This window comes from Manis javanica, chromosome 9 (assembly GCF_040802235.1).
Source record: "Manis javanica isolate MJ-LG chromosome 9, MJ_LKY, whole genome shotgun sequence".
Lineage (NCBI taxonomy): Eukaryota > Metazoa > Chordata > Mammalia > Pholidota > Manidae > Manis > Manis javanica.
Genome location: NC_133164.1, coordinates 80,050,112 through 80,066,615, shown reverse-complemented (window position 1 = coordinate 80,066,615; position 16,504 = coordinate 80,050,112). Strand labels below are relative to the sequence as shown.

Genomic DNA, 16,504 nt, shown 5'->3' with positions numbered 1-16,504 from the left:
CCATCTCCTTTAAAATAGAATAAGGAAAAGAGAAGAGAACACAAGGGCTAAACTTGGAGACTCCCTTATGCAAGTTGTAGCACACAACATAAAGGGTCCTTCATGAAACAGGTATTTGGTTATTGCCAAATAAATAAGAGAATAAAAGAGAACAAGACCAGGCTCTAGGAGAAAAAAAAGGACAGCCTTTTTACGTGAATAGTACCTAAAAGATTATTGATGTAATAGCAGATTTTACGCTCACACATATTCACAGATAACTCCCACATTAATATTTATATTGGTAGAAATAATAGGATTTGTGTGTAAGTTTTGTACTACTACCCATCCAGACTGAGTAGTCACTTGCTTCAGGAGTCTCTAAAAAGATAGCTACTCAAGTTTTGCTAACATTGCATAGAGTGCAGTACTTGGGAAGAAAGTAGCTAATTAAGAGAGGAAACTGAACTAGAAAACATACTTAATTTTTGGGTAGTTATCGTTCTGTATTTTATAATGAAGGAATTAATATGTTATTGTAGTAATAGTAGCTAACCCTCATATTGTGATCACTGAGTACCGGATATTTGTAGATGTAATTTGTATGTCATTTAAAATAATGACTCTGAAATATGTTCTCTTATCATCTTCATTTTATAGATTAGGGGAGTAAGCAATAGAGAATTCTAGTAACTTGCTCCAAGTGGCACAGCCTGGATTAGAATTCAAGCAATCTGGCTCCACAGTTCTTTTGCTAGACAGACCGCTATGCTGTCACTTAAGAGTTTAGGACCATATGTATGACCCACTGCATCAAGAATAAATAATAGTTAAACTGTGTGACTTCAAGCACTGTAATGTCTACATCTTAGGAAAGGTAGGAGCAACAAATACTGAAGAGCTAAGAAGACATGGTTACTTTGACCTTGACACCATTCTCTTTTGAGGAGCCTGTGTGAGCTGCATAGGCCTGAGCTGCAGAAACGGGACATCAGATGCAGGTCCTGTATGAAATCAAGCATTGCTCTGTGTGAAAAGAACTCTTGTATACCCGAGAACTAAATCCAATTGGAACATGAAAGAGACTGTATTTATATGGTAAAATGTTTTCTGTTCCTCTTCCCTTGCTTCACAGTCTACTGTTGAGACTATTCCAGATCTTTCAGTTCATCCCAGTGGATCACCAGACCCTGTACAGTCAGTGCAGAATGCAGTGAGTGGTAAGTTTTACCACCCCCCATTGAACTGGAGCAGTGTCATCTCGCTTTTCTTCTGGCACTCAATGCAGGTAGCAGTGGCCTTTCCCTAGGCACAGTGTAAGTGCATTTTCCTCCCTCTCCTCCCCCCACCTCCAAACACCTCATTCTATGGCACTAGACAAAATTTATTGAGCCACATTGGAAGCAGAATCCTTTCCTCCTTCACTACCACCACATCATTTAGCAAGTACTCACTTGGATAGTGTCTTTTGATTTGGAGCCTCTTTCACACATAATCTGGATCTGGTTAACCGTTGCAAGCAGGCCAGAAAGTAGGCCACTTCCAAGAATTTCTAATTTTGCTCAAGTGTATAGCACTACAGCAGCTTGTGACATGCAAGGTTATGGGGTTTGCTTTTAACTGGGCCTCTTTCACTTGAGGGGTGGGCATGCTACCTGAGCTCAGTACAGAATCGCAAGGCCTCCGTATGGGAAATAAGCTCCTTGAAGCCATACTTTTGTGATTCTTGGAAGTTTTCCCTAAATTTGCACACCCTTCTCTATACAACAGAGCCCCAGACTTTCAGCATTAGCTCCAAAATTCAAATAAGTTGGGCTGGTGAAAATGTTTTAAACTTGATTGTGGTGATACTTACACAACTTGGTGAGTATGCTAAAAGCCATTGACTTGTATACCTTAAATGAATGGATCATAAACACATGGATTATATCTTGATAAAGTAGTTATCAAAAGAAAAAACTCAAAGAGAAAGGGTTTGCCAGAAATTACGCCACATCATTCTATTTGCTGCTATACTTTTATTCAGTTGAAATCATACCACTAAAAGATAAAAGACTACATGGGATGTCTGGTGGTTTGGAGCATCGACCTGTATAATTGCTATTCACCCAAGAGTTTGCCTGTAGGTTCCTTAAGAAGTCAGAGTATTATTTAATATTTAATCTTCTGCTCTGAACACAAGCCTCTGTGTGATGGGCAAATCCTAACGCTCCCTTTGCAGTTTCCTAAGTTCTCACTGGATCCATTGATTGTGTTTTTGATTAGTGTTCCTGGCCACAATTTTAAAATCTGTTAATCTACACATGTCTCCATGTAACTTTTAAGTAAGGTTAAGTAGGTCTTCTATCATCTCTAGTTTTTGTCCCTTCTGTTCTATTTGGTTGTCCTTTAGTCACTGTGTATGGAGGAGGGTAAAAGTTGAGTTCTCTCTTTATAATAAAATAATTCTTCTCATTGCCTATGAACAATTTTGCCAGACAATGAAACAAGATGGCAAGCCAAACTTTTAGTCAGAAATCAGAGTTTAGGATTACTCAGAAGATTTCTGGATTCACTTGCTTTTGGTCAAGGAATCTATTGTCTTAATTTCAGATTTCTTGGAGGAAATCATTTACATGGGACATTACTTGTCTCCCATGCAGCTCTTTCTCAGTAAACATCATACAGAGTCAGGTAACCAATATCAGATCACAAGAATTTGGATTAATTCACCTGGCCAAACTTAGCAGTTAAGTCCAAATTGAATCTGAACAAATCTTAAGAGGCAAACATTCCATAGTTTAGGGTAAGAAAACCAAGAGGAGTGAATAGAGGCAGGAATTCCCATGGGAACACCACCCTTCCTCCCTTGGCCTTAAGCTCTGCTTCCCCAGTTGCAGCAACATTTGAGTCTAGGTGGACTTAACTTTAGTATCATAAGAAAATATAGAAATACCTTATTTGTAGACTTTCCTCTTGTAATCTTCAGTGCTATTCATGAGACAGAGAAATCTAAAATTAAAAGCATCAGATTAAATAGAAAGTTTGTTAAGTAATGATTACAGACGTTCATTCATATGGAAGTCTGATGACACCACGTTAGTGTTTAATGAAAATCCTCTGCCTGAGTCTGAAGCATTTCCTTGGATGTACACATTCTAATGGGCTTGCTAACATGTAAATATTTTGTGCTTATTGCACAGTAAATGGTATTGATTGATTTAACAGCATATTAGACATTCTGCATCCTTTGTTTTCTTAGGTGATGATTATCTGGAAAAAAACATTCCCCCAGAAACTGAAGAGCTGTCCTTTGAAGTATCTTATTCAGAAATGGTTACAGAGGCTCCAAAAAGAAATAAATTTAAGAAGTCAGATTTTAAGAAAGAAGACTATGCTTTAACTGTAAGTAAAACCTTTCATAATTATTCCAGTAACTTTCTGTTACTTCTCCATGGGCCAAACCAGGATTTAAAAAAAATTCTGTGTGTGGGGAGAGGTTAAGCACCTGTATTTCATAACACCAGGGCATCATTTTTTGTTTGTGCAGTGCACAGCCTGTGTGACCGTACCTGGCAGCCCTGGGTTGATGAAGAGTTGTGAGGGTGTATGCTTGAATCCCATTGTACAGAAGAAAAAGGATTTTCTGGCTTGTGTGCTTTCCTTACTTTGCTTGTAGGTTAATGCAGATTCTAACTATGTAACTACTTGTACCTCTAGAAGCCACATGCCAGCAGGGGGTACTGCAGAAAATCACAGTTCTTATAACAAGAAGTGAGCAATTAGAAGAGAGACACAAAAATTCATCAAAAATAAACTCGTGAATTTATAATATTATTGTGGAATGGGCAAGTAGAGTTACATACTTCATTACCCTGAAAACCTCAGTATGTATTTGTGTGTGTGTGTGTGTGTATGTGTGTGTGTACACACACACTTATCAGGAATAATATATCCTGAAAGCCTGTCACAGGAACAAGACTGCACTGATCTATTTGCTACTCAGTTGATGCATTTGTGAGCAGGACTCATGATATGGAGCCCTGAATATTCTGTGCTGAACAGGGCCGAAGAAGGCATGATGAGCAGGGCTCAGGGACTCTCAGAGCTGAAGGAATGAGGCATAGAGAAGCAGACAGCCTTTGCCCAAGGTGGTGCATCATTCCCACCCCCTGAGGGACGGGAGGGAGGAAGGGCAGGAGCTGTAAGACTCCCTGAGTGCCTTCCTTCTACTGACCTGATGCTGCACTGGGTGTCCCCGCAGTCAGCCCCTGATGGCTACTCCCATCTTACAGCCAAGGAAACTGAGACCCAAAGAAGGTAAGTAACAAATTCAAAGCCCCACAGCCAGTAAGAGGCAGACAGTGTGTTAAAACCTACATGTGTCAAATTCCAAAACCCCTCCTTGTCCCTAAGCGGTCTCTGTGTTGGAGAGTACCTTGGAATTCCCGGGCAAAAGAGGGAATCCAGTAAGACTCTGGTTCCAGGGGGGTCCCTCTTAATCTTCCAAGAGAGGATGCTGGTCCAAATGCCCCTCACCCAAGCTGTCTCCTCCTGAAATTTGGTCAGCCTCCCATAGATGCAGGTCAGCCTCCCATTTGCAATAGGATTTAGCAAGTGGTAACTAACTCAATGCGTGATTACAAACCTTGTTTATATTGTTGTTATGTGGGGCCATGGTCTCAGAAGGTAATATACCCAGCTTTTTATAGCACAAGGTACACCCCAAAACCCATTCTAACATTTTGTTGTTAAATCCTTGAAGTCCCAGGAACACTTGTTGAATGAGTGAATGAATGGGTGGATGGTTTTCAAAGCCCAAGGAACTCTACCTACGGAACTGTGATGGAGAATGTGTACTTAAAGCTTTGTAATTTAAACAACTTTGGGCTTTTCTTTAACTTAAGCATTTTTTTTTCAATAGCAGATTTTCTGAGAGCCAAGCATATCTGTGGATAATATATAAGAACAATCTCTTTCGCAAGAGGTCTTAACTTCTTACAGCCTTCACTGTATTTTTGGATTGTTGAAGGGTTTTTTGTTATTACTTTAGTGTATTTTGTTTCCTAGTGTGAAACTGAAGAACATAACAATATTATTGTCTTCAAAATGATACTTGGATTTTTTTGGTACTTTTTATGCATTTTTCTTCTTTTAGGAATATTTGGAATCATCTCAATTTGACTTTTAAGGTAGAATAACTGCTATCTCTGCAAGCATGTGCAGTCAGTTTTAGTTGGGACAATACTTAGTCTTTTAAAGTATGCAGAAGAGAACAGATAATGTCCTGTTTTAAGGATTTATAGTCCCCAGAAAAAAGATATTTCGGGAGCCCTCCTGGGAGTACCCAGCTGGTGTGTCTTATATGCATGTGTCACCTGTGCCATGTTAGGTACATTCCATGTGGTACTGGTATCTGTGGTTGACAATACAGGGTGTTCCTTAGAAGAAAGCGGTTTGCACATTTGTGGTGGCAATGTTATCATATACTGCAGACCCTTGGTTTGCTTCTAATTTAGCATAGTAGAGAACTGCACATGTTCTAAAAGTCACATTCATTTCTATTAACAGCATGCGCATCAGAGATTTTTCACAAATAGCACATTTTGTGGTACAGATTTAGAATGTCCAGGTAGCATTTGAATGAAAAGGTAATAATTTTCCTTTGCCATAAGTAACAAATATCCCCAATATGTATTTTAGAGATTTATTGTTCAGAAAACCAGATTTGGCCTAACTGAAGCAGAAGATCTATCTGCTGAAGACATGAAGAAAATCCGCCATCTCTCTCTGATTGAATTGACGGCCTTTTTTGATGCCTTTGGAATTCAACTGAAAAGAAACAAAACAGAGAAAGTAAAAGGGCGAGGTAATTGAGAAGACTAACGCTTTTTGATTTTAACGCTTTGACATGCTGGGATAAGAAAGTGCTCTTCTGATTCTTATTTTCTTTCTAAACTATTTCATGACAAAGACAATGGGATTTTTGGAGTTCCGCTGGCAGCCCTCCTGGACAGTGACCGAAAGAAGGACCCTGGAGCCAAAGTTCCCCTGGTGTTACAGAAGGTGTGCAGAATATAAGCGGATCAGGAACTCACAGAGCTTTCTGCTTGCAGTTTGGTATTTGTTAAGTCACTAATGAATTTTCTTTTATATGTAAAGACACTAAAGCCCTCTTAGGGCTGGGCTCTGGTACTTTCAGCTTTCTTGCCTGCATCTCTCCAACACCCCACAGCGCAGGGGATTTGGGAACCTGTCAGACTGGCCCACCCTGATGCCTCAGGGGATGGGCGCAGATGCTGTTCCTTGGCTTCCTGCAGTTACATTTTTTCCAGTATTTCAGAAATGTTATTTGTGGGTACTGTGTGTGTGTGTGTGTGTGTGTGTGTGTGTGTTTCATGGTTCTGACTGGGATAAAAGATGACCATTAATTATTAGCAATACATTTACTGATCATATAAGTTTTTGTTAAGGTGTAACACAGGTTGGGTGCTTTTAAAAGTGTAATTATTTAAGTAAGTTTTCCAAACAAAGCTAAATAAAATCTAAAAACGAGCTTTTCTAGAGGTTTTTCAGGTAGACTGGGAAGATAGGATACATTTGGACAAAGAACTTTGGTGGAAGAGAGTTTTGAAAAATGATATTATCTGAACTATCATATGCTAATATCTCTGTGCCCATCACTGCTGCATAGCTGATTTGGTTTTAAGTCATGTTTTTTATAGCAACAATTTACATGGGTTTACCTAAATTTGCATTTATTCAACAGTGACATCCAGTGGCACATTTAAAATTCTAAGTCTTACCAACACAAATCTTGTTGAATTTTAAAATGAGTTTTAAGTGCTGTGTAAAAATACTGACTCAGGAAGGATAGCCTTACTTGATTCACAGTCACAGTTCTCTTTCCTATATATGGTCTTCATAAATTTTGCTATCAGTGCCTCAAATTGAGCTGCTCCTCAAATCAGGTGTTTGATTGGCTGCTGACTGGAGCAGGGAGGGTGGCAAGAGGGAGCCAGAGGGTGTGAGCGACATGCCAGCGTGCCCAGGTGCAGTCTGTGGGGCGTCTCCCCTGTACAGGGGCAAGTACATCCACATCCCATCCCATCAAGTCAGCACCGAGCAGCCCATGGAGGCTGGAATTGCCATCTTCTACTGCTGAGGTATGTGAGGCTTAGCAGTGAGGTAACCTCACCCAACAGTACACAGCCAGCAAGATGTAAATGCGAAATTCAGCAGTACAGTGTACACCCAAGGCCAAAGTCCATGGAGATTTTCTTTCCTTCCTTGAATTAGGACCACGATTAATGCCCTTTGTCCTCCATGTCAAGGGCAGAGTTTGAAGAAAATGCATACGATTTAGAAGATTCAATGTGGAATTTATATGATTATGTCAATGCCAAACTTAGTGCAAAGCTTAGCATTTTTGTGCACAAAAAGTGCTAGTTAACTAAATCTGGATTTCCATCATATTAACAACTCAAGAAAGAAATGTTAGCTATTCTTACTTCTGATGTTAAGTGCACCTCATTTAAGACAGCTGGGGTATTATATTACACTTCCACTCCTCTGTGAGTCTTTTCTTAGGGACACATTTCTTCCTCCTAAATACCTGTATCTCTTCACACCTACAAGAACCACCTTAGTTCCAGGCACATCATTCTTAAAAGGAAAATAGTAGAGACCCTGGATCCTCCCTTTGCTCTGTGCCCTTGGGCAGCTCATTTATCCTTTCCTTGCCTTAGACCCCAGCAGTAGAATGGAGATGCTTATGGTGGGGATTATACAATAAGGTTAGCACAATAAATGTTAGTTTTTACTATTGTCATTATTTTAACACCACCATCATCACCGCAAGAGCTCACAAGAGCTATAAAACTTTATCTATAATATCTATCTCCTTGATTAGATTTCTAGGATTCCCATAGTTTCTTAGCCAGGGTGGTTGCAACTACTGATAGTAAATTTAGAATCTTTCCTTATTCATCAATCTGCCAAAAGAGGTGTAGCAATCAGATCTTAAAATGGTTGAGTGGCAGCATACTTTACTGGTTGAGGGCACGTACCTGAGAGAGTCAGTACCGTCATATCTGACGTTGACCGTGGGAGAGTGATGTAACAGCTGTAAGTCTCCATTTCTTCATCTGCAAACTGGAGACTAATGTTGACCTCATAGTGTGGTTGTGGACATTTAACAAAGCATTCAAGCAAGACGTGTATATATGCTTGGTAATTTATCAACTGTTGTTATCATCATTACTATTGTAGATGTTTGGACTCACATGGAGGTATTTATTTTATTTTTATTGACTTTAATATATGAACTTTTTGTATTGAAGTATCTTTGATATACAATCTTATGTTGGTTTCAGATCCATAACATAGTAGTTCAACATTTACTCATATTTTATCAAATCCTTGCCCCCACCAGTGCAGTCACTGTCTGTCAACATAGTAAATTGTTACAGAATCATTCATTGTTTCCTCCATGCTGTACTGCCATCCCATTGACCAACCTATATTGTGATTAAGAATTACTGTGCCCCTCAATCCCCTTCCCCCTCCCCTCTATCCTCTCCATCCTCTCTCCTTTGGTAACCACTAAGTCCCTCTCAGTGTCTATGAGTCTACTGTTATTTTGTTTCTTCTGTTTTGCTTTGTTTTTATACAAGGCATAAAACCTTGTATATTTATTTTTATTTATTTATTTTATTTATTTATTTTTATAATGTTTCCTTGCTTTCTAGTTTTTTGAGAAAGTTGAGGAATCGGGTCTGGAGTCTGAAGGAATTTTCCGACTTTCAGGATGTACTGCCAAGGTCAAGGTACCAAACGCTTTCTCTCTTCCAGTTTGAACCCTTAAGCTGGCCAGACCCCGCCACACAAGCCGCAGGTATTGAGTCCTGTGTTGTTTTCAATACTATTACTTGGCCCTCACTAGTATTCCTTACTAGTACTACAGTACTTATTCCCTGATCCTGAGTTGTTTATCCTGTTAAATTAAAACAACAATAATAAAACCACCCACAACCAAAGAACACATCAATCCACCATCAAAAACTGCTGCTCATCTTTAGTTTGGAGAAGTTGGAATGTCCCATCATTATTATTTGGGTCGAACCCTTTAGTTTGCTGTGTTCTCTCAGTCATGGGATTCATTAAGCCAATATTATATGAACCCTTATGTTCACTATCAGTTGCTCTAACCTTGGAAATACTCTTTGGCTCTCCTTTTAATGAATGTCCTTATAAGAATGTAGGAGTGGCCACTAGAATAGTCACTCAGCATTTCTAAAATCCAACTCCATGTAAGGTCATGTTGGTTATATATGACCACCCATGCAATGTGAATCCTTTTACTCTGCTTTCTTACTTCAGTAAAAGGAAGAATCATTAGAAAAGAAAAGCTTTTCTCATAAATTCCCAGTCAGATATGGTGGGCATATGGTGCGCATACATGATGAAGCATTCCTCCCTGCTCCCAGCGGACATGGAAACCTGAGCAGTTCCAAATGATGAGCCCTTAAGAAAAAAAAAAGTCTCAGGGTGAGGGGAAAATGAAGTTGGTTGCATTTAGAACTATTAAAAGGAAACGTGGAGAGGTGGAAAGCATGTCTATATTAATTCATCTCAGTAAATGTTTTGGGAAATTATAATTGTATCAGAAGTCCCAGAGTTTTTATATGGAAATATGATGAGATGTTTTCTAAGTACAAATGGAGAATAAATAGGCTGACTCTATTGGAAGCTCTGGAAAGCAGATGCTGGGACCCAGTTAGGAGCAGAAAAGGAGTACTGGGGGTAGAGCTCTTGAAGGATGAAGAGGGGGAAGCAGGAGTCAGGCTGAGCCTGAGAAAGAGGTCTGAGAGTTGGGCAAGGGTTGCAGCCTGCAGAGCCTCCTCCCAGCCAGGGCTGGGACTTGAGGAAGAAGGGGCTAACATCTGGGGAGTCAGCTGCCTGGGTTTTGTGCAGTTATTGTTTGAAGGGAGGTCTGAGAGGGGCCCCACACTCCTCCAGTGGCAGAAGGGGGCAGGGCTTTGGGTGCTGTGACTACCCTGGGAACAGAGATGCTCAAGTGCTGGTACAAGTCCCTGAAAGGCAGGAGAATTCCTAATGGCTCCTTCAGGTTTATGTTTCCTAAATTGCGTCTGCTTTTTGTCTCAGGTTCTCAAAGATATGGTTGTATACATACTCTAATGTGAGGATGAAAGCTAGCACTAATTTTGGTTAAATCTGTTGTCAGAGAACCAAAAGGAAGGGTCAGGAAGACACATTTCCTGAACAGAATTAGACTCCATCCCTTTAAGCCTTCCTCCATAACTGAGAAACTGAATTTGCACATTTTATTCCTGGCTTCAATGTGTGTCTGTGTGTGTAAAGCATAATGAAGATGATTTAAAATGTTCTTTTTCAAAACAATAGAAAGAAAACATTACATAATATTCTATGTATGCATAAAGTTTAATATCATGGCAGAAGTTATTTTTCATTAGCTAGTATTTGGCTTGAAAATGCTTATTGAAGGCTAATAATTCCTTATAGGCACATGCCTTCATGAACCACATTTAGGTAAAAGTCCCTTTTCTTCCCTAATGTACTTCATTTATTTTCAGCCTGTTTATTCTATCTCTTGCTAGTCTGAAAAAATGCAATCCAGATGTTTTCATGGTTTGAGCTCCAGGAAAACCACTGTGAAAGAAATCTGGGCCAGTGAGCAGAAACGGGAATATTTCTGTTAGAAAGACATTATAACTTGATATATTAAAGGGATCTCTATTTTTCTCCTTTGTTCAAACTTTAAGCTACTTTATTTATTTATTTACTTGTAATTTCATCTGTTAGGCTATTTTTTTAGGATGTGCTTGGACAAAGTTAAAAAAAAAACCATTGTAATTATCTTCAAATTGTGCCAAGTGGATGACACTAACACTAATGTATCATTATGAACAATCCAGACCAGGTTTGTGCTTTCAAGGCCTGGTAAGACTAATGCAACACAGCCCTGAGCGGAGGCAGCTAGTTTTAGCCACACAGGGCTTACAACATTCCTGTACTTGAGGCTGCAGATCATTTGGAACCAATTTAATACTTTGGTGTTTCCAATGATTTTCTTTTCCAAAAATGACAGAAATTTGAGCCAAACACCGGGGAATATATTTTATAGAAGAAGGCAGACTGTTTGACATGCAAGGTTTTCTCTTTTGACTAGTTTCAATTATTCTGAGGCTGCTGTAAATGTTTCGTGATTATGTTACCTGGTCTGCTGGTTTCCTTTTCTGAACGGGTGTTTGAAGTGAAAGGCAGGTCATTTGCATTTTATAAAACCATCTCAGAAATGAAAGTTTGTAGATGTGCTCAGAGCAGATTTAAGGACATGGCTTCTACTCTTGCCTAGTGTTCTCCTTAACATTGGACAGAAAACATGACTTCTTTAATCTTTAAATGCTTCCTGTCCATGGCAAGGTAAATTCAACACTTGGTTTATATGGTTCACGTTTAGGGCCACCACCGAAGTATCAGCTCTGCCCCTACCTTCTAGTCTGCTCTGGTCAGAACCGAAAACGGACATTCTTCCTCTCAGTGTTATTTAATACTGGCCATCCAGAAAGTGGAAGTGATCTGATTACCCAAATACCCACACCACATATGCCTGGATTTCCCCTAGTAACACTACTGGAAGTCATACTCGACCAACCAGAGCAGGGTGGGTGAGCAGCCAGCCTTGACTGAGTGCTCACCAGTGGGACGGGCCCTGCCCTCTGACCTTTACATCATATTTTCTGACTTAATCTCTGTGAGGTCATTTTAAGATCGTTGTGACACAGTGAAAAACTTGAGGCACAGGTCACGTAACTAGTCAGCTGTGGAGCTGGGATAAAAACCTGAAGGATCTGCTTATAGGACCTGCTATTGACCCTGGAGCCACAGTGCCTCTTAAGTGACAGGGAACCATTGACAAGTTAGAATGAAGGTCACGTTCTGTTTCAGATAGTTTCCTACAGCAGAGGTATGTTGGAAATGAATTTGAATTATTCTGCCCTTGCTGGTGCTTCCTGCCCACTTGAGAACAGTCTCTCCCTTGCTTCACAGCAGTGACATCAGGCAGCCATGGAAGCCATTTGCTTCTCCTCCTCTTTCCTATAACAGCGCCTCTGCCTGCCTGTGACTCCAGCTAACACTCCGAAAATTGTCTTGGACTCTTATTTCTCCCTGTGAGTCTCATAGTTAATCCATCACTGACTCTTGAGAGTTTTCTCTTTTAGGCATTTCTTGAATGTCACCTCTCCTGCTGTCTTACACCAGCTTATGCCTGTTAGTCTGGTTATGCAGAAATGGTGCCGTGGCCCAATTGCTTCCCTTTAGCCTGCTTCCCAACCAGCGCTGAGCTCCAAACTCCACCAAATCACTTTTCCAACTGGCTGTCAGAAAAGATAAATCTCACCTTGTCTTTCTCTTGCTTGGACATGTTCCATATTGCCTCACTGCCTACAGAATGCAGTCTGGTCCCCTTAGGGTTGGCTGTGCTCTGTTCCCCCATCCCCGGTTCCTCCCTCCTCTCCTCCTTGGCCACAATGTTCCAGCAACACTGCACTAGTTAGAGTTCTGCAGAAACACTGGATCTGCTTGCATCTGTGTCACTGCTTGCACGGTTTCTTCTGTCCAGGGCGCCCTTCTGTGTCTTCTTCCCCTGGCAAGCTCCTTACCAGTCTTCAGGACTTGGCCCCAGCAGAGTCTGATATTCCTTGTTCATGGTGGCGTATCTCACAGCATAAAACTTCTTTTTATAGCATTTACCACCTTGCATTAGCCTTATGAGTTCATGAAGTAGTTGCATTCACTGGACTACGAGATGCCTACGAGCAAAGAATGGATATCTTGCATCCTTCTCCTCCAGAGCCTAGTCTATGGTCTGTCTCTTATTCTACAAGGGCTTTATATGTATGCTTCAGTGCTCTGCAAAGTGTACTTGTTAGCAAAGGATTGCTTGATTAGTTGTATTATTCCTATTAAATTGAGAGCTTCTCAAGGACAAGAAGAAAAAGCTCTCCTTTTGATGTCATCAGTAGGAGCTAATGGGTGGCTTGGAATCATGTCTGTTTCTCTGTAAGAGATGGGTCCTGCCAGGGTGTCCTGTTTTGCAGGCCCCAGGTGCCAAGAGAGCACTGATGTCTGGGCTGGTTAATAAACTGCAACTTGGGAGGAAAAAATCAGATGTACAAACTAACTGTGGCTGTGCACATTTAAGCCTGGAAAACAGGCTTCTCATGGGAATGGAGCAGAGTCCTAAAAGAAAGTGAGGGTATTCCAAGTTATCTTGCTAAGTATCCTTTTTAGAATGGTTAACGTCAGTTGGGAAACTGACTATAACTGCCTGTTATTAATAGGCAAACTCTGTACTTCAAAGGAGTAATAGAAGATTAGTTTGATTCTGAAAACTAAATTTGGAGAATGGTGGCACTGATAGCCAAATGAGTTGATAATGTAAAATGTATAACCCAAGTAGAACTGATGGAGGCTTAGTCATCTTTCTGAAGTATTTATACAGTGTTCCAAACCTTATTAAGGATTGGGCAAGCATGCAAACATGTGGAAGACATGTGTACGTCTTGGCATAAAACTTTGCTGTAACTGCTCCAGGAAGATGTCATTGGTCTGCATGTTGCAATGAGGTCAGAGTTCCTTTATTGGGATCTTTCTCATTCTGTATGTGAGCTAGCTGAGAAACATATATTCTTGATTTAATTTAGAAATACAGAACAGGATGAGAGAAGGAAGGGATTATGAAAAAAAAAGGGAAATGGAGGCTTTGTCAAAATCTAGCTGTGCATTTATCATGTGGGGATAGGTGGTATTCTGCCAAAACCACAGAAATGGAATGAGGATCTGAGTAAAGAATTTTATAGTTGTGTAGAATTAGCAAATTATTTCAAGATTAACATCATTCCTAAGTGATTTAGGGAAAACTCATTTCAGAAATAGCTATTTCAGTTACTTAATCATGTTGAGTTAGGCTTTGTAGATACTGGCTTTCCAATCTATTTATAAAAAGAGTGTACATGACAGTTTTCAAAGGGGTAACGGGGCTCAGGTAGTGACAACTCATTGAATATTTACTGTTTTCCTTCATTTTCAGCAATACCGTGAAGAACTGGATGCCAAGTTTAATGCTGATAAATTTAAGTGGGACAGAATGTGCCATAGAGAAGCTGCAGTAATGCTGAAAGCATTTTTCAGAGAACTCCCCACCTCTCTCTTCCCTGTGGAATATATACCTGCCTTCATCACCCTAATGGAAAGTAGGTGGAGGAAAAGGGAATGGACTAAGATATAAGGTCAATAAAGTAAAACAGAGCAAAGGAAAGATGCATTATCAAACGTGGTCATAAATGTACAGATGTGCAGTTCCCTGGCAGTGCTTGGTAAAATATTGAATTTAATGATAAACAGTCATCTCTTTACATATTTATATAGCCAAGTCTGGATGGTATGATTTAGAGGGTTATTTAATCATTAAAAGGCAGAGAGAATTGCAGAAAGACCAGGCTCTTGAGATTTGAATTCCTGTTCAACCCTCTGTTATCCGTGTGATAAACCCTTCTGAGCTTCATTGCTGCACCTGTAAATTAAAGATAATGATTACTGGTCAGAGTCTTTGTGGTATTGAATGAAGACATCCAGAGTAGGGCCTGGTGTGTAATAGTCTCTCAACAAATGTAAGATCTCTCTCTTTGCATCTGAGGCCCTGGGTCTGATGATGCAGCACACAATAAATGCCGCACAGAAGTTGCTTTGTCTCTGAAAATATCAATACCACATAGTGTCTCAGAAAATTACAAGGTTACATAGATTAGACCTTAAGTGAGGTGCTTGGATAAAAGCATAGAAAATGGAAAGTGTGCATTGTATTGATAGTGTGAAAATAATTTGCCATTATTTCAACCTAAGGGCTGAGTATTGTGCAGGGTGTGATGAGAGGAATTTTATAAAGTGGAATAAGGGTACATAGTGGGGTTTTGACTGTTAACCTAAGGAATTCAGAGATCACAAGCCTAAATATGCACAAGGATGTTAAGTAAATGGTGATTCTACATGGACAGAAAAGGGCCATGGCCAATTTGAGAGGACACAGTCTATGTAAATATGTTGCCCACTGCTCAGCTCTAGATAATTGTTACCATGCAGGTGTGGGAGCCAAAATGAAGCTTTAATGAGAATACTTTTAGCTTGAAAATATCAACCAGAAATCCTAATTTTGAAACATTATAGGAGCCAAAAAAGTGATATCTGTATTTGCCAACTTACAACATTATGCAGGTTGACCAGAACTATGAAATCCTTAAAACGGAAGAAAGTAGTAGATGCTAAGTTGCATGGCAAAATTTGTCCTAAAAATTAAGAGATTCCAAATCTTTAAAATTTTTAACTAAACCTGATTCATAAAACAATCCTTCATGTCTTCAGAAAAGAGAACATGTAGGGAAGATAGTCCTTTTTAAGGTTTAATTCACTTGCCATCTATGACCAGTGTCTCTTTTCTTTGTAAGATGTAGTGTTTTTGTTTTATGAGAGAAACTTGCAAATAGAGAATTCTTTTTTAAATTTAAGATAATATATAATTTTTTCCACTCTAGAAATTCCAGTTGGTAGTTTTTAAGTATATTGTTTATCTGCTGAGATGGCCTATCTTTTCATTCATTATAAGCATATTTTCCTTAATACCACTGAACACAGTTACGATAACTGCTCCACAGTCCTTGTCTGCTAGTTCCAACATCTGGGTCATCTCAGGATTGGTCTCTGTTGGTAGTCTTTTCCCTTAAGAATAGGTCACTTTTATATGTCAAGTAAGTTTGAATTATATCCTGAACATTGTGAATATTGTGTTTTGGAGACTGCATTCTGTAATATTTCTCCAAAGAGAAGGCTTTTTTGTTTTGTTTTGGTCTGTGTTTGTATTTAAGCAGGCAGTTTGGTTGAACTCAAATTTTCAGTGGTCTTTGGGCAACAGCTCACCCCTCAGTTCTGTTTTTGAATCCTTACTTGTGCTACTGCACACATGCCTGAGTCAGCCAAAATTCAGGTGGATCTTACAGCAGAATCAGGGCCTTTCCCCATAAATTCCCTATGATTGTGATCATCAGAAACCCCATCCTCTAGCTGTTCAGGATGGAAAGACGGGTTGTTTTCTTTTTTGGGGTTTCAGCCACCTCATGCAGCACCAACTGTGACCTGACCTCAGACTAAACACCAGAAAAATGGGACACTCTCCCTATGCCATTCCCTCATTCCAAGTGTCCCTTCTCCTCCTAAATGTGCCTGCATTTGTTCATTCTCCCCGGCCTCAGGAGAGTTTATAGTTATCTTCAAAAGGATTGATCAGAAAGGAGCGCACTCAGCCATACCAGAAGAACCCCTCCCTGTAAGTTGTAAGTCCAAAAAACACAGTATTTTCTGTAAAGTGTGTGCTCTTGACAAGTGGTTGAAGAAGTACTAGCTTCACCTTGATCTGTGGTGTCCAAACAACCTAGTGCTACAGAGGATG

The 16,504-nt window shown here is 39.9% G+C and overlaps 1 protein-coding gene across 13 annotated transcripts in view; it reads left to right on the top strand.

Moving 5' to 3' along the window:
• The window catches only part of ARHGAP28 (Rho GTPase activating protein 28), a 174,386-nt gene that overhangs the window by 130,821 nt on the left and 27,061 nt on the right, over positions 1-16,504 (top strand). For all 13 annotated transcript variants that reach the window (XM_073212823.1, XM_073212827.1, XM_073212822.1 and 10 more), the window contains 6 exons: positions 1,115-1,199; positions 3,221-3,363; positions 5,662-5,827; positions 5,933-6,024; positions 8,709-8,786; positions 14,096-14,258. In XM_073212823.1, the coding sequence (XP_073068924.1) occupies positions 1,115-1,199; positions 3,221-3,363; positions 5,662-5,827; positions 5,933-6,024; positions 8,709-8,786; positions 14,096-14,258 (727 nt within the window). The remainder of the gene's footprint in view (positions 1-1,114; positions 1,200-3,220; positions 3,364-5,661; positions 5,828-5,932; positions 6,025-8,708; positions 8,787-14,095; positions 14,259-16,504) is intronic.